A 21059-nucleotide genomic window follows, 5' to 3' on the forward strand; every position below is an offset into this window, starting at 1 on the left:
ACTGCTGAGCCTGCGCTCTAGAGTCCGTGAGCCACAACTACTGAGCCCACATGCCACGTCTGGTGAGGCCCGCGCGCCTAGAGCCCGTGCTTCGCAACGGGAGAGGCCACTGCAATGAGAGGCCTGTGCACTGCAGGGAAGGGTGGCCCCTGCTCGCCGCAACTAGAAAAAAGAAGGCCCGCGTGCAGCAGTGAAGACCCAACACAGCTGAAAATAAATAAATTTAAAACAAACAAAACAAAACAAAACAGCCCAATCAAAAACTGGGTTGAAGATCTAAATAGACATTCCTCCAAAGAAGACACACAGATAGCCAAAAAGCACATGAAAAGATGCTCAACGTTACTAATTATAGCAGAAATGAAAATCAAAACTACAATGAGGTATCACCTCACACCAGTCAGAATGGCCATTATCAAAAAGTCTACAAACAATAAATGCTGGAGGGGGTGTGGAGAAAAGGAAACCCTCCTACACTGTTGGTGGGAATGTAAATTGGTACAGCCACTATGGAGAACGGTATGGAGGTTCCTTAAAAACTAAAAATAGAACTACCATACGACCCAGCAATCCCACTCCTGGGCATATATCTGGAGTAAACTGTAATTACAAAAGATACATGCACCCCAATGTTTCATTGCAGCACTATTTACAGTAACCAAGACATGGAAGCAACCTAAATATCCATCCACAGATGATGGATAAAGAAGATGTGGTACATATGTACAATGGACTATTACTCAGCCATTAAAAAGAATGAAATAATGCCATTTGTAGTAACATGGAAGAACCTAGAGATTATCATACTAAGTAAGTTAGAGAAAGACAAATATCATATGATATCACTTATATGTGGAATCTAAAAAAAATGATACAAATTAACTTATTTACAAAGCAGAAACAGACTTAAAAAAACAAACTTATGGTTACCAAAGGGGAAAGGTGGGGGGGAGGGGTAAATTAGGAGTTTGGGATTAACATATACACACTATTACATATAAAATAGATAATCAACGGGCTTCCCTGGTGGCGCAGTGGTTGAGAGTCTGCCTGCTAATGCAGGGGACACGGGTTCGAGCCCTGGTCTGGGAAGATCCCACATGCCGCGGAGCAACTAGGCCCGTGAGCCACAACTACTGAGCCTGCGCGTCTGGAGCCCGTGCTCCGCAACAAGAGAGGCCACAATAGTGAGAGGCCCGCGCACCGCGATGAAGAGTGGCCCCCGCTTGCCACAACTAGAGGAAGCCCTCGCACAGAAACGAAGACCCAACACAGCCAAATAAATTTAAAAAAAAAAAAACAAAACAAAAATCAACAAGGACCTACTGTATAGCACGGGGGACTCTACTTAATATTCTGTAATAACCTAAATGGGGAAAGAACCTGAAAAAGAATAGGTATATGTATATTTATAATTGAATCACTTTGCTGTACACCTGAAACTAACAACATTGTAAATCAACTGTACTCCAATATAAAATAAAAATTAAAAAAAAATAAAGCTTGTGGTAAGCAGCTTGCCAAGGTATAGTAAGTGAAACCAAGTAATAGAACAATATTCATAGTGTTCTTCAGTTTTTACAACTAATAAAATAACCCTGTGCCTATGTGTTTGGTAATGCATTTTTAAAAAGATCTGGAAGGCTATATCAAACCATTATAAGCAGACTCTCACTTTTTATAATGGCCCTGAATGGGAAACTTTTTATGAGCATGTATTAATTTTATAATTTTAAAATAATTTTTAAATGCTGGGGGCAACATAGCAGTCAAAAAGAGTCTGAAGATGGGAAATGTGATAATGAAAGGAGGAAGATGCCCGAGAAAGCAGGAAGAGATGTTGATGATAGCATAAGTAGTAGCAGGAGTAGCTAGTATTCATTTAGGAACTGAAATGTGCCAAAATGTGTCCTAAATGCTTTACAATACCAAGTCACTTGATTCTATGAGGTAAATATTATCAGTCAAGGAAATGAAGGCATAGAGAGGTCACACACCTTGCCCAATCTGAGAGCTCATGAATGGTGCAGCTGGGATTCAAAACCAGGTTGTCTGAATTCAGAGGCAGTGCTTTTAATCACTGACCTCTACTGCTGGCTGACAGGTGGGGTCCAGAGCACAGGTGGAGGAAGAGAGAAACCTGACTGAACTGTTAATTAGTTTTCTGTTGTTGCATAGCAAATTACCACAAACATAACGGCTTAAAAAAACAACCATTTAGTATCTCACATTCTGTAGGTCATTAGTGTGGGCAGGCTTAACTGGGTTCTCAGCTTAGCATCTCACAAGACCAAAATCAAGATGTCAGCAGGGTTGGGCTCACACCTGAGGCTCTAGTGAAGATTATGCCTCCAAGGTCATTGACGTTGGCAATATTGAGTTGTTTTGGCACTGAGACTGAGTTCCCTATTTCCTTGCTATTAGGGGCCTCTAATTAGTTTGCTGCACTCCTCACCTTGTAATCCTGACTTCATCTGTATCTGTCTGTAAGGTCAGCAGTGGCACGTGGAATCTCTCACAGGCTTGAAATCTGAGTCCCTATACTGTGACCAGTTAGAGAAAACTGGAATTTTAAAGGGCTCTTATGATTTGGTTAGGAACACCCACATAATTTCCCTTTCCTTGTTCTTGTAAAATAATCTAATCATCAGAGTAAAATTCATCATACTTAACACTCCCGGAGAATAGGGGGAAAATCCTGGGGCCATTTTAGAATTCTGCTTACCAGAACTATGATGATGGATGGTGGGACGTCTTGGTGCAGGAAGGTCTGAGGGCTTGTAATGCCTTCCTGGATAGGACTTGAAAATGCTCAACTTGAAGGGAGATGTTTTGGGATGAAGATTTGAACAGGTGACTAGCAACCCAAAGTGTGCAACTAGTCAGCTTTATGGTGTAAGTTGAGTTTGGAGGTGACTTTAAGGGGGTACCAACTACATGGCTGTGTGATTTTTCTCTAGCAGTCTGGCTTGAGGTTCTTCTGAGAAAGAAGGCCAAAAGGACCACAGGTCAAGGGAGATGACAGGCTTAAGTAATGGACTTTAGAATCTAGGCCAGAAAGAGAAGATAGAGAAAACCACAGTGAGGGAGTATGGACAGTAGTTAATTTACAAAAGCTGCAGCGTATGGCCAGATTCCAGTTAAAGCAGGAAGGAATGCTCCAGTAAGAGGTTAAAGATATAGAGCAGTGGTTCTCCAAGTATGGTCCCCAGACCAACAGCCTTAGCATCATTTGGGGACTTGTTAGGAAAATTCCCAGGTCCACCTCAGAGTCAGAAACTAGAATTCTGGGAGCACAGGAATCTGTGTTTTAACAAGCACTCTAGTTGATTTTGACGTCCCAAAGGTTTGAGAATCATTGATGCAGATTCTTTCCTATTTTTTAAGAACATTTCATCCTGAATGGGACAGTAAGAAATTCCCTGAAGAGGCTGGGACTGGGTAGCAAACATTGTGAGACATATAGAAGAGGACAAATGGCCCATGTTGTGCATGCTGAGCTAGGATGCCAAGGATAAGTTTAGGGCATGCCTAACTTAACTGGCCTCAGGATTTTCAGAAATAACACGCCCTGGTGATTCCAATCTGGACAACTGTGTTACTGAGGTACTATTCCAAGGGCAAGACCAGGAGGATTTATTGATTAGAGTAAGAGGTGGGTCCATTCTGGGCTTGGATTGGCTGTTCTTTAAAGAAGGGGGAATCCAACCCCCAGGGTAAGAGGTTGGAAATGGGAATAGAAAGTTCCTGGGACCCTGAAAACAGCAAGAGACCTGCTGGATAGGTAGGGACACTTACCTGTGAGCAAGATCTAGCTCCATTTGGCTCAGCAAACCATAGGACTTACTCTCCCATAGCTGCAGGCACCACCCTGATGGGTAAGCTGCTTCAGCTGTGGCACAAAGCTAGACGAGCACAGGTGGGCCATGCTTACCAACAGGAAGAGGAAGGAAGTGAAGGATATATTTTGGGATGTGGGTAGCTGACCCTGAATAGTAATTCCCCTATAGTCTTAAAAATTTTTCTGAGTCAATTACTCTGGAAAAATCTTAGGACTCGGGCAGTAAGATCCAAGCAAGTTAAATACAATGTAGCCACACAAGATTTTTCACTATTGTTATAGGAACCCCTCCCCACAGTCAACAAATCATCTCAGGTGATTATGAACACACTGTACCTGTGGTGCAGCAGCACAGGATGTACTTAATATTAAAATCAGTTTTAGGGTTTCCCTGGTGGCGCAGTGGTTAAGAATCTGCCTGCCAATGCAGGGGACACGTGTTCGAGCCCTGGTCTGGGGAGATCCCACATGCCGCAGAGCAACTAAGCCCGTGTGCCACAACTGCTGAGGCCCGCGTGCCTAGAGCCCGTGCTCCGCAACAAGAGAAGCCACCGCACTGAAAAGCCCGCACACCGCGACGAAGACCCAACGCAGCCAAAAATAAATAAATAAAATAAATAAAAAAATAAGTTTTATACTGTTAAGTTAAAAAAATAACGTGCAGATGAATGTGTATAGCATTTGTGTAAAAAAAAAAAAAAAAGCCCTCTGCTTGTCTGTGATGTATACAATATTCCTGGAAGACTTCACAAGAAACTGGTAAAATTGGTAGCCATTGGGAGAAGGAACTGGGAAGCTGGGGGAGAAAGGAAGTAGTAAGTTTTCATAAGTAAACCTCAGGTACCTTTTAAATCTGGAGCACATACATGCATGCATTAAGAAATAAAAAATAAATACATTTAAAAAATAAATAACGAGCTTTTATTATCCTCGACAACAGAGGAAAGTCAAGCCTGAAATCTAAGGGCATTAAGTAGCCCCACCATGGAGGGTGGAAGCTGCGGCAGCACCTGGAGGAGCTTCCTCAGAGATTCCCTTAGTCTGGCCACCCTGCCAGAGGCATTTCTAAGGAATCAGGACCCACAGTGATCAGCAAGGAGGAGAACAATGAGAAAAGCTTTCCAGCCTGAAATCAGCCGCTGTCCAGAGCTAGCACCTGGCAAAATACAACTCACTCTCCTGGGGGTCACATCTTTACTGGAAGGTAGGTGAGAATTCACACATGTTGACACCAAATCTCCTCCTCTCTTGGTGTCTCTCTCTCCTATTCCTCTCTGATTCCACATTCCTCTGATCTTTGGCCACAGTGTTTGATTTTTGAGAAGAGAATGTTGAACAAGTCAAGCTCTTGTCATTCTGAGTCTGAACTCTCATTTGACTTGGAAGACTTATGCTTTCGTTTTTTCTTCTTTTTCTTTTCTTTCTTCTTTTTCTTATGCTTCTCTTTCTTCTTCTTTTTCTTGTGTTTCTCTTTACATTCTGAGGAACTGGAGTTGCTCCCATCTTCATCTGATGTTGAATCCTCCAGTAACTGTTTTAACTGTTGTATCCTAAACACATAAGATTGACCAAAGAAACACATTCAATGTAACTTAAAAAATTCTTTTAGATAAAAATATAAGAACAGTAGTGAGGGTGAAAAATGTCACAAAGCATCACCTCATTAAAGACAGTACTTATTTTTATTTTTGCATGTTTTCCCCATTCTTGTCTACACCCCCACCTATTTTACATGACTGTAACCAGTGTACAAGCTATTTTGTATTCTTTTCACTGTCCTAAATGTTTCTGCATGTTTCCATAGTCCTTACTATTATAACTTCTAACAGATGGATACTTTCCTAAGTCATTCCCCCACTGTTCAAGTTCATACTAAGTAATCTACCTCCTCAACAATTATAATTCAGCACAGGGAACTATACTCAATATTTTGTAATAACCTATAAGGGAAGAGAATCTGAAGAAGAATATATGTTATGTATATATATTATATATAATAATTATATATAATTATAGTTCAGTATCACCAATTTGAAAAAATACCCTCCAAACCCCAAAAAAAGTCTTCTTGTTTTTTCACCCTGTCTTTAACCCTGTCTAGGAATTTTTAACAAAAGCTCAGCTCTTTAAAGAAGATCTAGAGAAGATAAATTACAGTTGCCAACGTCAACTATCAGTGACATGAGTGGGCTGGGCCAAGCCCATTGCTTTAAGTTAACCCAAGTAGAACAGGGTGGCCTGCTCATTCCCCACACACTGGCTTTTTCAGGGACTATTCCTGTCTTCCAAATATTTCGCAATTAAAGTACCATATTTACTAAAACCACTCCTCTAATACTGGAATTAAAAAAATTTTAATTTATAAAGTTTCTAACTATATAATTTCAAACTTTAAGAGGATATTGTTATCATCCGGACAATCTCACCTTACATCCTTTTCATGTCTTTTATTCTCTCGAATGATGTCGTACATGGGATCTTCATGTGCCTTGAGGGTTAGAGAAGGTTATGGTTAGGTTAGGTTTCATAGACTGTTAAATTAAAATTAAATCCCTCTTTCACTGAAACCAATTTTTTTCCCCTCCTGTGTTGTGTAATTTTATATTTAATATGTTCTAATCCTTCCTAAGAGTTGCCATCATTTCAAACTCCTGGAGGCTATAAAAAAGATTTTCCAATTATACAAATACAGGGTATAATTTACATAGCCTTTATAAGGAAATAAACCATGGCAAAATCATTATTAAATACCACTCAAGGTTAAAAATCTTGAGGTAATTCTATTTGTTCTATGTGGAAAGATGATCAAGAGATATTATTAAGCAAAACAAGTGAGTTGGAAATGATGCGTAAGAATGATTCATTTATAGGTACACAAAAACATACTGGATATGACCAAAGAGAAGTCTGGAAGTATACTCAAGCTACTTACTACAAATTCCCTCTGGGGAGAGAGGCAAGATTGGACTTGAAAAATCAATTGTGAAAAACCTTACTGTAATGTTTCCATTTTGTTAAAATAAGGCAAATTTATTCTTATTTGTATAATTAAAAGCTACTTAAATTACTTAAAATATGAATACACATAGAATGAATTTTATGGCATGTGAATTATCTTTAAAAGTATGTTTATTATAAAATTTTTACATATCAAAGAAAACATGAAGTTAAAAATATCTATTATTTTACCAGCCAGGATATCCACTGTTAATATTTTAGTGTGGTTCTTCCAGTCATTATTCATAATTTACAGAAGATTATAATCATGTTATGTATATAACTCTATTCTCTTTTTCACTTATGCTTTCATGAATATCTTCCTATGACATTACATATTCTTTTAAAACATAATTCTTAAAAGCTATATGATTTATATATTGTGGTAACTTTTGTATGTTGGACACTGCAGTTGTTTCCTATTTTTCTTATTTTCTATTTTCTAATCATATAAATAATTCTGAAAGTTATCCTTATACATTCATAATAATTTGTGCATACTGATGTTCTGTTATATCCTTAGATCAATTCTTAGAATTTAGGTTTCTAAATTTTAAAAATATGAGTATGTTTAAGTTTTTGAGATTTATCATTAAATTTTCTATTATAGGCACTGTAAAAGTTGACACTCCAGGTAGCAGTGTTTTATCCATAATCTTTTCTGTAAATTAGTAAAATGAAAACCCAGTATTTTAAATATCTTAAAATCCTTGGAGAATGTTTATATACCCCTGTTTGATATGCTGATAATCCCAATATATCCAGTAATAGCATAGTTAAGTTGACCAAAACAGTTACTGAATGGTGAATTAACCCTGGGAAGTGACTTTGTTAAAATAAAGTGATGAAATGATAGATTGATTTTACTGTCATCTAAAGAGGGTACATCGTTTATACACACACTTCCAGTTTATGATAGAAAAATATACAGACTTTAGACAAAGACTGGGAAACTAGAACCCTGATTTTATTTATGAAATATGATTTTTTTACATAAGTAAAAAAAGACTGACTGGGGAATTCCCTGGCAGTCCAGTGGTTAGGACTCTGCGCTCTCACTCCCGAGGGCCCAGGTGTGATCCCTGGTCAGGGAACTAAGATCCCACAAGCTGCATGCCAAAAAAAAAAAAAAAAAAAAAAGACTAACTGAATTGATAAAAATGCCTGCTTCAGAAAAAGAAGCACTGTTCCCAAGACAAAAGCAAATAACATTTTAATACGCACTTTTTTGTTAATGAACTAATCTTTCACACAAATTCGATTTAATAGAGATGTAGTTAACACCAGATACTTTGGCCTAAAGGTTTTCGGAATGTATTTTATGTGAACCTCCAGTTCACTGGTGACTGCCTGATTCACCGACATTCATCATCTCCAGTAAACGTAAATTGACACTCTGGGGTTTTACTTACTACTCTGAACTGTTCTAACTTTTGGTTGCCTTTGATAAAGAAAGGGCATTCTTTGTCGCCCGTTCGGTGACCATACCGTTTACAACGCCAACCTAAAACAAAGAAAAAGGGATATATTTCTGTAAGATAATGCATTTTTACTCAATCAAGATAAAGGTATCAGTAGATCATATTAAAGATATTCTTCATTAGATTCCAATTTTAAAAGCAAATATAATTAATGGATGAACCATGTAAGATCCCAGAAAAGAGAGGGAAACTAATTACTTCCTCAAGTATCCTTTAATCGTAGAGGTTTAGAAATGAACCAAGTACTTACTAAACAATCCCATGCAAAAAGCAAAGTGTGATTTTTTGTTTTTTAAGTGTCTTACAGGTTGAATTGTGTCATCCCGTCTGCTTCCCCACTGTATTGAATTGTCCTAACCCCTAGTACCTCAGAATGTGACCTTACTGGGAGACAGGGTTTTTAGAGAGGCCTGGAATACATCCTTCCCTCACAGCACTCAGGAGGACACCCTGACTTTGGACTTTTAGCCTCCGGAACTGTGAGACAATAAATTTCTCGTTTAAGTCATACAGTTTGTGGTACTTTGTTACAGCAGACCTAGTAAACTATACAGGCATTAAGCAACTCCAACCAAGGAGGTCAGGAAGCAGGAAGAGGGATTATAGGTAAGATCAGCCAAATCTGCTCCACGCTGGTAGCTACTGAAAATATGTAGTGACAGGGAAATAATGTTTTCCCCTTTATATTTTTATTTGAGAGTTGGTAGTAGGAAACCACTGGGAAAAAATGAAGTTTAGGGATTCTCTGACCTGCCCCTGTCCTTATCTCCCCACTATTTCCACCTGGGGAAGAAGGAATGCACTCTTAATGCAAATGCAGACCGCTTCAAACACGTCTGTCTTTATGACAAAAAGGGGGGGATTTTAAATGCCACGGATTGATGTGTGGGTATCAAGAAGGATACATACCATCTGTGATCAAAACTCTTTGTTAAAGGAAAGGTGATCCTTGTTACTCAAAGTGTGGTCCACGGTACGGACCAGCAAGATTAGCATCACCTGGGAGCTTGTCAGAAATACGGAATCTCAGGCCCACCCTAAGTTTGAGAAGCTCTGCTCTAGATAACACTAGGATCATGGAAATCAATGAATACGGGGTTATGTGTGCATGTGTTTTTCCATCTGGGATGGATCCAAGTTCTGTGGAGTCTGAAGCTTACATAAATTAAGTAGAGGAAGGGCTCTTTAGGGGGAAAAAAGTCTTGCCTTGGCAAATTTTATAGAAAGAAAGATATGACCGCATTGGTGGGACTCCAAAGACCTTTGGAAGGTACAAGGGCCCTAAAGGTTAAGCTTCATTAACTTCATGTAAAACTGGTTCTGGTCCAGACTAAACACTTTTAATTTGCAAGTCAGTGAAAACAACTATAAAATGGTAAGTGAAGCACAACTAACTACCCTATTACAGAGAGGAGTGGTTTTTAACCATAATTAAAAAAAGAAAAAAAAAGAAAAAAAAAAGAAATGTAATCAGTTTAATACGTGATTCAACTCTGAAAATAATAAACACAAAGGGTTTACTTAACTAAATTTATGATATAATTATTACTGGGAAAATGAGATATAGGAAGGGTATGTGTATGAGATGGGATGGAGGAAGAAAAAAAGAGGTGAATTCTTGTCTTCTACAGGAAGAAGTCAACAGATAATGAAGAAACCTGAAAAATCAAGGGGCAGGAATATAATCCTGTTATCTAGATACACAGGGATAGGGACTTCCCTGGTGGTACAGTGGTTAAGAATCCGCCTGCCAATGCAGGGAACATGGGTTCGGGCCCTGGTCTGGGAAGATCCCACATGCCGCGGAGCAACTAAGCCCGTGCACCACAACTGCTGAGCCTGCGCTCTGGAGCCCGTGAGCCACAACTACTGCGCCCGCGTGCCTACAGCCCATGCTCTGCAACGAGAGGCCACTGCAGTGAGAGGCCCGCGCACCGCAATCAAGAGTAGCCCCCGCTCGCCGCAACTAGAGAAAGCCCGTGCGCAGCAACAAAGACCCAACGCAGCCAAATTAATTAATTAATTAATTAATTAAAAAAAAAAAAAAAAACCTTTATAGATACATAGGGATAAACTTCAAAATAACCTTCCTAAAAGAGGTTGAGGTGGTCGCCTTTTAGGTAAGGGGAATGAAGGAAAGGGGCTGAGAACCGCTATATTAATTATGTGCGTGAAGAATCTTTGTACAAACAAATGTCTTTAAAGGCAGCTGTATCCCTTTTTCAAACGCTGTCTTACGCTGGATGAAGGTGCTGCTGCTCTGGTGCGGTGGAGGGTTTGCACACAGAGCTCTACCTGTTCCAGACCCACCCTCTGTGGCCCAGAGCTCCTCTCAGGTTACCTGGATAAAACCTCAACACCTCTGATGAGGATGACTGACTGAGGCAAGACCCAAGGGACCACCCTCCAATGCATCCCTTGTCCCCCATGGCATTTCTACATGGAATATCCTTTCTGTTACAGGAATATTACTGAAGCGTATACTCCGCAGGCAGCTACGGCCCTGTGGAAGACCATTACCCTTACAGCCAGAAGCCCTGGAGTCAAAGCACTGCTCTGCCTCTTACCCCAGAACACTTAATAACATATGCAAGGTGGCTTCCTCATCTATAGCACAGAGATCATGCCCTGACTTTAGCAGGGCTGTGGTGAGAATGAATCAAAAGAAGTGAACTTGTTTGTAAACGGTGGTCTATAACTTGCATGTATTGAGGGTGTTACTTGAAACCCTTCCACACTCACACTGCATGACTTTGACTTCTTTCCCCAGTGGCATCCAAAGTCCTTTGGTTGGTGCGTGGGCCAGAAATTCCCTGGCATGTTCATTGCCTGGGACATCTGGTATACAGTCTTCTGGCTTAGTCTCATCTTCCTGAAAAAGGAAACAGTGTGTAAGCTATGCGGCAAAAAAGCACCGGAACTCTCTCCCACCTGTTTGAGAACACAGCACTGCCTGGCTTTCTCATGGGCTGGAGATCCCAATGTCATCATAAGTTACCCTCTGAAGAGCTAGAAAGAAAGACAAATCATAACTGACAGAAAAAACGGAAGTAACTATACTAGAAGAGCTAGCTATGCCACAAAAACAAAGTAGCTGTTCTTAGCGAAAAGTTACTAGTGTTTACATAGGATTGATCTGTGAGCTCCAAATTCTGATTCTAGATCATAAAAATTAGATTCTAAGATCACAAAAGGTTTTCTGCTAACTTAAAAGCTTTGTGGAATGAGACAGAATATAGAGTTAAACAAGTGAGGTTTCCTGGAATAAGAGCAATGTGTTAGAGTAAAATAGATTATTAGACCTTGAAGGCCACTGTCATGTTTCATAATCTCATACATGCCGTGTTTGTGAGATGTATTTTCATTACCAAATAACTGCACTATGTAATTAGGTGCTGTTTTTTTACCTTATGATTTTTTTCAAGTTTCCATGAATATTAAATTTATAATGGAAGAATGTTTTCTAAAAATCTTTTTTTTAAGTTGAAAGTTACCAAACAGAAAAGGTTACTTTGGCCTTAAGTCCTCTAAGTCTCACTCCTGCAGAAAGACACTGACACTGTGGCCAGGGTGCTGGAGGAGGGACTCCTGCAACAGGTAGGGCTGGACTGGATAAGCTTCACGTCTCCTCAGAGTCCAGTGTTCTCTGAGCTGATGACATTCAAGAAATCAGCACCGGGAGGGTCAGAGAAGGAACATGGGGCAGGAGAGCTTTGAGGAGATGCAGTCACAAGTGAGACAGAAAGAATGCAAGTGAGCGCTAAGGAACACTTAGGGGCCTGCAGTTGTTTCTTAAGGGACAGACACAAGGCTGATTAAATTTCTGCAAAGGCACAGGCTGTGACAAACCCCAAAGTGCATGAACCGACTGCCATCTGCAGGGAAGACACAGAACTATCACAAAAGGAGGTTCAAACCTTATGCAGCTGTTTTTCATAACAAGTGACTGAGTCTGAGCACTGAGTCAAATCTGTCTCAGAGAAAAACCAAAAGTACAAACTTCACACTGACCTTGATAAGTCCAGGAGGAGGTTTTTCATAACTAGAAAGGAAGAAAACACTGGTCATCAACCATGTTCATAGGAACGTAACACATCTCAATCAGCAAAGGCAACTGCAGACCAAAATGAAAAGGATATTTTTAGTACGAACTTAAAACCATATTATAACTAACATAGTTAATAAAATATGCCTAGCAGTCAGAGATCTTATATAAATAAACTGATGCTATACCATATCCTGCTGGGATATAGCACTTAAATTCACCAAAATAATAACTAACTTGGTGTCTTAGGACAATGATTTTATTTTTGGAAGAAGGGAAAGCAAGAGATTGCAGGGAAAATGTGAGGTAACAAGAGCCTTGAACGAATTATCGTTCCAGCCTGTCATTACAGTTGTTGGTTGATTTACCTACCATAACTTCCAGCTTCCATAACACTGAGAGGCTCATGGGGGTGGGGGGGTGTGAGTGATCTGTTCTGACAAGGATGGGGGCTGTGCAGAGGGGAGGGAGCAAAGCCAGAGGGAAGGGCCTGTTGTAGGGGAAGGAGGGGAGGGTGATCTGTGCCAGAGGCTCCCCCTCCCACCTCGCCCGCTCCTCCCCCACCCCCGCCCCAAAAGCTCCAAATTCAAGATCCTCCCCACTGGCCTATCCTGTTTGCAGAGTGGGCTGCTGGGCTGCCATCTGCTGCTCAGCTCTCTGACTGCCCTTTATGCCCCTACTGACCTCCTGGGACTCAGGGATGCAGGACTCCTGCTTGGTGCCTGGACGACAGGCTGGCACTCAATGAAGAACTACCGCTAGAGAAGCAGGTGACATTGTGTGCAAACGTACTTCCCCTTCCACCAACAAAGAGAGCTCTCAGACCCCCAGGGTCCTGAGGATACAAATCATGCCTGTGCTCCCAACTCATTTCCACTTCTCATCACTCTGCTGGAACTTCTGGAAAAGGCTGATGGATGCCAAATCTAGAAAAGCAGCATCCAATGCTAGGGTTCATTTTAAACAAATCAATTTTAAAATTAAAAAATTGAGATATAATTGACATATAACACTGTATTACTTTCAGGTGTAATTATGTTCAGTTTCAAGTACTGACACATTCCAGGCTATGCAGCACATAGCATGGGCGTCTGGCTTTTAAATATGAGTGCCTAATTGACACAACCCCCTTCTTAAAAAAAAGTAGTTGGAGGGACTTCCCTGGCGGTCCAGTGGTTAAGACTCTGTCCTCCCAATGCAGGGGGCACGGGTTCAATCCCTGGTTGGGGAACTAAGATCCCTCATGTCACACGATGCAGCCAAAAAAAAGTAGTTGGAAAAAGAGGCAGAACAACTGAACATCTGAGGTCTTTTCAATGCCTCTATAACGAAATTTTACTGAGAGAGGGCATCAGGATGCTGTGGCTGGTTTAAAACTGTATCTTGGCTCCAACAACTTGGAAATGGGGGAGTCCCCAAGTTGCTACACACGGAAGGTGAGTTCAGAGATGATTAATTTTTTGAATTTTGTACAGTGAAAATAATAAATTCTAAAATGGTTAATCATTTATCTAATAGTCAAATAGATACTAATTATCCCAAAACTAGTCAAAAATTGTTTAAGTTAAAAGAAAGAAAGCAGTAGTGTATAGGACAGTGTGTTTGGTATGGTTCTATTTGTGTGTATGGGAAAAGGGAGATTATATATATATAGGATACCTGAGGGAGGGAGCTTTATTTTTCACTTACATTTATTTACATGCAAATACACTGCCTCAATGTTTTTTAGTTACAAAAGAAAAATGAAATTAATGTCATCTTCCTTACACCTATGTTGGTATAAGCCCAGGCTAATAAAGGTCTGAGAGATAAACCAAAGGTAACTTGGGACGTAGGAAAAAAAAAAAAAAAAGGCGAAAAATATGCTAATAGGAGCTCATTTCTGCTATAGTTATATAGGCTGCATTTTTGTTTTAAAATTTCAATGTTATTTCTCTAATTGTTTCAGTAATTAAATCCTCACTCTTGCTCTAACCAACTTGCTATTTCCACCTACCAAAAAAGAACAGGTATATTAGGAGAAACTAAACTTAATTTTCAGGCGATATTGAAGGTTCAACGTAAAAATTTACTCCTTGCAGAAGTAACCAGTCAACAGTAATCATGCCAGGCTTAGTGCTAAGTACCAGAAGGGAGAACTAAGGGGATAAGGGTACTCCTAAATGAAATTTAGAAAAGCCATAAAGTTGAAACTCCTCTCAGAAACACCCATGTAATTCTTGACAAAGGTACTTCGTAGCTTGGGACCCCCAGAATGGAGGCCTCCCCAGTGGCCCAGCTCATGTCACAAATCTAAACCTAAGTCAGCCTGCACTAACGGGAAATGCCTCACTGTCAAGGAAATCTGGAATACCCCAATCACGATCCTCCAACTCAGCTTAACTTAGCTTATCTGACCCTAGGTAAGAGGACATGCTAGTCTTATAAGGAAATCCCTGACCCTCTAGCCAATCGTGCCCTATTTCCAAGTTGCCTCACCTAAGGCCCTATAAAACCCACTCTTGTCCAAAATCCCTGGGAAGAGTGTTCCACTGCATGTGAAGTGCTGTACTTCTCAATCCACGGATTGTTTTCCCTTGAATTAAGGACATCAAACTCGTTAACAAATTGTATCATTTTTCTCTTTTGACATTCTTTAGAACGGTCTTTTTTTTTTAAAATTTTATTTATTTATTTATTTATTTATTTTATTTATGGCTCTGTTGGGTCTTCGTTTCTGTGCGAGGGCTTTCTCTAGTTGCGGCAAGCGGGGGCCACTCTTCATCGCGGTGCGCGGGCCTCTCACTATCGCGGCCTCTCTTGTTGCGGAGCACAGACTCCAGACGCGCAGAGTCAGTAACTGTGGCTCACGGGCCTAGTTGCTCCGCGGCATGTGGGATCTTCCCAGACCAGGGCTCGAACCCGTGTCCCCTGCACTGGCAGGCAGATTCTCAACCACTGCGCCACCAGGGAAGCCCCTAGAACTGTCTTGATAAAGGAGATGTTTTGTTTTTTTGGAGTAGAGAACCCCATATCCCAGCCAGAACGTTTTCCAATTCTAAATCAGTGTGAATGGGCTTTGCAGGTAAAAAAATTTTACTTTGAATTGTGATCCACTCTCACTGCTGTGTACCTTGGGCAAGTTACTTAAACCCCCAGAGCCTCAATTTCCTCATGGGTAAATAGTTCACAGCAAACATGTGAAAGGCACTCCACAATGCTGGCTTCTGCCTCTTCTGTTGAAGAAAAGTTAGTGCTCTCAGTAGCCTCATGAGGCAGCTCAAGATTAGGCACTAGCATCATAAAGGTCAAGATCTGGACCCAAGAGAGAGGTCTCGCCAACCCTCACATCTTTTTACAGATCTGCAGCTTTACGGGGATTTACCAGCTGCTCCTAAGAGGAGGTGGGCACAGACCTGGCAGTGGACTTCCTACAGACATCATCCCCAGCCGGGTTTACTGCCTTTCTAGGCCATGTGACTCTTCAACATCTGGCTCCAGGGATCACTGCCTTTTCCCCATGCAGGTGAGGTGGTATAGGATCATGCCACCTAAGCTGGCTGTTCTTTGGCTCTCTTTATATCCCCTATTTGATCAGTCCCTGCGCTTCACCTACACCTTCCCGCATGACTGACCTTCCCTCTTAATCACAGAACTTATTCAATAACTGCCTCTGTGCCTGCCCCGCCCCAGCTAACGGCTCCGCTAGGATAGTTTATCAAAGTGAAAACCTCTGCCCTATGATGGTTGATAACCTGAGGGGCTGTGAGGGACACGCCTCTCTGCTGGTTTCCCTGGTAACTGATGAGCCAACCTGATGTCAATCCCCACTATAACTGGTAAACCTCCCCACCCCCCAAGCAAAGACTGCTGTCTGTGTCCTGACTGCTGTCTGCTGTACACAGTGGGGCGCTGCTCCAGGACTTTGCTTCAGACTTATAAGATCCCCTATCCAATAAACCTTCAGTGTCTCTGTTGCTATCTCCAGCCTCTTTCTTTGGTCTTGTGGCTGGGCAATTATAAGGCTTGCAGGCCTGTGGGGTGCAGCGAGGTATATCAGAGGTGCAGAGGTGGTAGATCAGGGTTCAGCAAATCTATCCCTACCTCCTCTGAGGCTCAGCAAATCACCATGTGATTAGAGGACTGGAACTTTCAGCCCCACCTCCAGGAAGGTTGAATTAATCACTAACGGCCAATGATGAATCAATCAAGCCCATGTAATGAAACCTCTATAAACACCCAAAAGGATGGCGTTAAGAAAGCTTCAGGGTTGGTGAACACGTGAAGGTGCGGCATACCTGGAGAGGGCATGGAAACTCTACACAGCTTCTCACATACCTTACCCTATGTATCTCTTCCATCTGGCTGTTCCTGAGTTATATCCTTTTATAATAAACCAGTAATCCAGTTAGTAAAACATTTTCCTGAGTTCTATGAGCTGCTCTAGCAAATTAACCAAACTAGAGGAGGGGGTTTTGGAAACCTCCAATTTATAGCAGGTACCAACCTGGACTTGCAAACATCTCTGGACCCTTCCAAATAAGGATTATGATGGAGGCGTCTAGTCTCCATCCTCATCCTCACTGTCACTAATCCAGGGCCTTTCTAAAGGGACAGAGGAAGATTTACTCCCTGAAGATTACACAATAAACAACTGGGTATAAGTAGAATTAGCCTTTTAGATACAGTACAAAGCTTTTTAGGTATGGTATTTCCAAAGCAAATTCTTACAATATTTGCCAATGGAAAGCTGTCGCATGTCATAGGCCTAGGCCTCTTTTAGGAGGAATAATGGAAATTTGCATAAATTGGGCAGGTGATACAGTCCATCAGCAGCCCTTCATTAGAAACATTAATGCTATGTCTTAGGCATTGGGACTTAAGGGAGTTTGGAAGGGAGGTGGTAAAGTCTACGTAAATATCCAGTAATCCGACAATAATTTCTTTTTGCCATAGGAGTTGTACAAATAACATGGTCAAACTATCTGAATTCCTGAAAAATATGTAAATGTTTTTGCCTAGATAGAAAAAAAATGTGATGGAACTGCACATTTCTTTTTAATTTTTAAATTTATTTTTATTTTTTGGCTGTGTTGGGTCTTTGTTTCTGTGCAAGGGCTTTCTCTAGTTGCGGCGAGCGGGGGCCACTCTTCATTGCGGTGCGCGGGCCTCTCACCGTCGCGGCCTCTCTTGTTGCGGAGCACAGGCTCCAGACACGCAGGCTCAGTAGTTGTGGCTCACGGGCCCAGTTGCTCCGCAGCATGTGGGATCTTCCCAGACCAGGGCTCGAACCCGTGTTCCCTGCATTGGCAGGCGGATTCTCAACCACTGCGCCACCAGGGAAGCCCCTGGAACTGCACGTTTTGAAATCTGTTATTATTAGCAATGGACTTCCCTAAAAAAGTCCATTTTAGAACTGTTTCCACAAGTGTAAAGGAATGTGGTTGATGTTTTTTCCTAGGGCTAAACAATTCATTAGTTTAGGTAGCATGTTAAAAAGATATTTCTCAAAGATTAAGGTAATATTTAACTATTGAAAATAACATTTGGAAATGAGAATCGGAGTGTGTTTATTGAGTAGCTGGCTTCTGTGCTGTGACAGCTGAGAAGTGTGCATTATCTTTGTAATTAATCCTCAGAATTAAAAAAAAAAAGTTAGTGGAGGCCCATTATTTTGTGCCATCTGTGAATCCTTGCCATTATATCATTCAGATAGTGACAGGTTGCCCTGGGCAGTATAAAGACTAAATTAAGATAAATTTCGATAAGAGATTATCTCCTAAATAGGCATGGGACAAAAAAATCTTTATTTTGCCAAGTACTTAACAATACTCTTTGTGTATTTGGGTGTTGGGGTAGGATTTCTTTTGGAAGAGTCCTTCACGTAAGCATACTCCATCCCAGTTGTTCCTGTAGCCTGGCCCTGTGGGGGCTGGAAGGCAGAGATGAAAGTCCACATATACTCAAAATGCCCATTCTGTTATGCCCAGTAGCCCAGGAGCACTTGAGTGACAGAGCTGGAAAATGGGCAGGAGCATGTGTGGAAGACTCAGATGACTTTGGGGGCCTGGCAGGTATGGTAAGAGTAAGAAAAATTAAGGTCAGGTGTAAGAAAATGACCAGAGGAGTGTGAGGGTAACTAAAGAGGGCACACCAGGTGGCAAAAGGATTTGAATTCCATTTGTAAAAAACCATAATGGAACTTAACATGCCTGGCTGACCAACTTATTTATCTGTCTTCCTTCCCCAGACTCTCTTAAAATGACAATTAAAGAAATAAAGAAAGGTTAGAAGCCACACAAAAATCCTGAGAGGAGATACAAGGTTGGAGACAAGAAGGGACGGGAAAGAGAACTAAACCCTCATCTACTATAACATGAGCTTAATAGGTAACATTTACTATTCAATCGAAAAAAAGCAGTATAAGCATATAATTCAGGAATAGTTAAATCCCAGAAAAAAAATTAAAAGTTTCCCCATTGAAGCCTTGGTTGGAGGGAAAGGTACAGGGAGTGTGATTAGAGATACAAACCACTATTTTTTGAAATTAGACTTTTCATACTATTTGATGTTTAAACTACGTTAAAGTATTATTCTGGAAATACAGACTTTCCTTTAAAAGGAAAGAAGCCTCTGAACTAGCCAAACTATAAATATGTCAACAGCCCAGAACTTTTAAAATCTCTGAACTGAAAAATCCCACTGGTCTGAGAATCAGACACCCGGGTTTCTCTTTAGTTTTGTTAGTTTACGGTTCCGTGTGTGCTTGATCAGGTTACTTAACTGCTGAACCTGCATTTTCTCATGTGCAAAAGGTTATAAAAGGATGTCTGTGAGTGCGCTCTGAGCTACAAAATAAATGTAGAGTATTAACAACTATGTGGCATCCTACAGTTAGGATACTGAGGGCTAGGGGGTGGGGTAGGGCGGCTGAGCCCTGCCTGAACTTATCCTAGTGAAATATTGTTCAACATCTGCCTTGCACAGGCAACAAAGAGCCTCCCAGAGTGCCCTGAAAGGGCCAGGACCGTGGATGCCAGCAATCCACAACCACTGCCCACTGAAGTGAAATTCAGCTCAAGAGCCACATTGAAAAGAGCAGGCCAGGCTACAAGAAAGTATGCATTTTGTGCCAAAGCTCCCAGCGGTTAATAATGAAGGATTAACCCTTTAAGGACTTTTCATGCTGTCTCAGCAATCATGAGAAGGTAGGTAATGGGAAGTGCCTAAAACAAATAATTCAGATAACTCAGTGAACACCAAACTTAGACAAGTCAGACTTCTAAAGCTAATTACTGAACGACAGAAACACAGAAAAGAACCCCAAGGGTCATTAATCCAACCTTCCACCTGATGTTTAAGTCTCCTTTACAACCAACCCTTCTCTCAGGGGTTATCTGGACTCTCTCCAACCCCGGGTAGCTGGCGGGGTGGGGGGGGGGGAGTACAGTGCCTGCTAGGTCAGGCCACGCTGACCAGCAAGAATCTATGACTCTGGTCCTAATTCTTCTTGTTGAGCTGGAACTGGCCTCTTTGTAGCTTCCACCCTTAACCCTGGTAAAAAAAAAATCCTGGGGACGAAAGAGAAGTCCACGCTCTCTTCTACCTGACAGCTCCTCCCGCAGGGTCAGGGACCAGGCCCTCACGCCACGTTTATTCTTCCCTTCCTCACCGCGCACTCATGTTACGGGACTGGGCTTTTTCTTCCCTAGTTAACAGCACTAGATGAAAAGAATGGGGATTTTACCCAGTTCAGAGCGAGCCCCTTGAACTGAGAAACGGGAAAGGACCCAAGGGCGCAGCCGCACTTCTCTTGTATTCAAATCCTGACCGACACCGACGTCGCCGCACGAGGAATAAAACCGTCGTTTCCGGCGGGGAAGCGCCCACCCGCCGCCGCCTCGCGCGCCCGGGACGAGCCTGGGGATGGAGCCTCCCCGCTCTTCCTCCAGCGGCTGAGAGTCCAGCGTCCCGCAGCCCGGGATCAAAACCCGCACCCGGCTCGCTGGGGTCCGACGGGCCCACCTGCCCACTCGCAGGTCTCCAACCCCGGGCGGGCCCCGCCGCGCGACCCCGGGCCCCGACCCCATTCCTCGCATTAGTTGGGGGCGAGCGTGACGGACTCACAAGGACTCCAGGTGCTTGAGCTGCTGCAGCTGCTGCGCGTCGTGCCGCCGCCGCCTCTGCTCCCGGCGTCGCTGCAGCTCCTGCTCCGGAGGCTCCCGCGGCCGCCGCGCGCCCCCTGCCCCCGCGTCGTCGCGCCCGGGTCGGGACGACATCGCGGCCCCGCGCGGCGCGGCTGAGGCGGCCCCGTGCGGCGCGGCTGAGGCGGCCGGCGCGGCGAAGACGGTACTTCCTCTGCGCTGTGAACGCCTAGCCCCGCAGCGCCCCCTCCCGCTGCCGCTCCGCGTCCCGCCGGGCCGAGCCGGGTGTCCCCTCCGCGGCCGCCTGCACCGCGCCGCCCAAAGGCCAGCGCGGCCTCAAGTTGTTGATCGGAGCGCCGGGTCCTGCAGTCAGGTCGGCTGGTGCCGGAGGCCGGAGCGCGCCCCCTTGCGGCGGCCAGGAGTCTCGGTGCTGAGGACGCTCTGTCGGGACCCAGAGCCTGTTCTGCGCGTGGCTGGGCCCCTCTCCGGGTCGGGCGCCTCCCCTCGAGATCTTCGTCCCTGGAGGCCGGGAAACCTGTGCAAGTCATTTTCGTATTCCCGCAGTGGCTAGG

At 42.8% G+C, this 21059-nt stretch overlaps 1 protein-coding gene across 2 annotated transcripts; it reads right to left on the reverse strand.

Moving 5' to 3' along the window:
- Nucleotides 1–4739: 4739 nt before the first annotated feature.
- Nucleotides 4740–20622, reverse strand: LOC133096339 (retinitis pigmentosa 9 protein). Of its 2 annotated transcripts, none has more exons than XM_061197898.1 (6): nt 20471–20622; nt 12331–12361; nt 11062–11191; nt 8251–8342; nt 6268–6329; nt 4740–5391 (listed from the first exon to the last, which is right to left on the reverse strand). In XM_061197898.1, exons 1-6 carry the CDS (start codon nt 20620–20622, stop codon nt 5193–5195), a joined length of 666 nt encoding a protein of 221 aa, XP_061053881.1. In that variant the 3' UTR covers nt 4740–5192. The 2 variants fall into 2 exon arrangements, with proteins under 2 accessions (XP_061053881.1, XP_061053882.1); XM_061197899.1 differs by having other exon boundaries at nt 12331–12433; nt 20471–20538.
- Between the last annotated feature and the right edge of the window lie 437 nt (nt 20623–21059).

Source organism: Eubalaena glacialis, chromosome 8, assembly GCF_028564815.1.
Source record: "Eubalaena glacialis isolate mEubGla1 chromosome 8, mEubGla1.1.hap2.+ XY, whole genome shotgun sequence".
NCBI lineage: Eukaryota > Metazoa > Chordata > Mammalia > Artiodactyla > Balaenidae > Eubalaena > Eubalaena glacialis.